This window comes from Poecilia reticulata, linkage group LG14 (assembly GCF_000633615.1).
Source record: "Poecilia reticulata strain Guanapo linkage group LG14, Guppy_female_1.0+MT, whole genome shotgun sequence".
NCBI lineage: Eukaryota > Metazoa > Chordata > Actinopteri > Cyprinodontiformes > Poeciliidae > Poecilia > Poecilia reticulata.
The window spans coordinates 26,426,955-26,427,892 of record NC_024344.1 but is presented as its reverse complement, the minus strand read 5'-3'; the positions used below and the strand labels follow the sequence as shown (position 1 = coordinate 26,427,892).

At 49.1% G+C, this 938-nt stretch overlaps 1 protein-coding gene across 1 annotated transcript in view; it reads left to right on the top strand.

The window, feature by feature from the left end:
* Nucleotides 1-431: 431 nt before the first annotated feature.
* LOC103476352 (complement C1q-like protein 4) overlaps nt 432-938 on the top strand; it is a 3,103-nt gene continuing 2,596 nt past the window's right edge. Inside the window, exon 1 of the mRNA XM_008428629.1 lies at nt 432-518. Within this exon, the coding sequence (XP_008426851.1) occupies nt 432-518 (87 nt within the window). The remainder of the gene's footprint in view (nt 519-938) is intronic.

Sequence of the window (938 nt, the reverse complement as noted above, 5' to 3'; positions counted from 1 at the left end):
TAATTGTGAAGTAGAAAGAAAATCATACGTGACTCAAAGCATTTTGATGATTCAAAAGCAGGGGTGCCCAAAGTTGATCCTCGAGGGCCGGCATCCTGCATGTTTTAGTTCTCTGCCTGGTGGTAGTTGCAACCTCCTCAGCATGTCAGTGTTCTCCTTAGGGCTTCTAACGAGCCATCATTGGATCCAGGTGCGTTAGACCAGGGAGAAAATTAAAACAGGCAGGATGCCGGCCCTCAAGGGCCTCAAGGACCAACGTTGGGCACTCCTGTTCAAAAGATTTACCAAGATTTGAACGTCTCACTGCTCAGCCATCATTTGGAAATGGAAAGAGTCTGGCCCAACTGGAAACCTACCTAGACAAGGCCTAGTCAAAGTCCAGCTTAACATCCAGGTTGAACAAGGAGAGCTCCGATCAGAGATCAGCCAAGATGGTGACTCCGGACCAAATGACCCACAGTAACCTGTCCACGGGGCAACTATCAGTCAACCTGTCTTCAGCAGGAGCAGGGAAGATGGTGAGAGTTGATGGGAGATGGAGCTGGAAGAAAACCTGCTGGAGTCTAAAGTCTGAGGCTGGAGCGGAGCTTCAGCTTCCTCCTAACCTGTCAGATGGTTGGTGCTTCATCCACCCAGCTCCCTCACATCACCAGGTTTTAATCTCAGGCTTATAGTGAGTTAGTCAGGTCAGGCTCAGACACAATGGCTACAGGCTTTGGGCCGAGTTGGGTTGGACTTTTAGGCCTGAATGAAACTCTGCCTCTAGTAAAAAGGCTGAAGTTCATCCTTTCTCAGAATTCGTTCATGCTTGCCTTTCGACCCCAAAGGGAGACTTTTTTTCAAAGGTTGGACACGGTGGAGCTTGAAGAGAACATGAGAAAAACAAAACCTTTCCCAACCATGAGGCGTTGTCGTCTCCACCCTGAGCTCTCACCAGC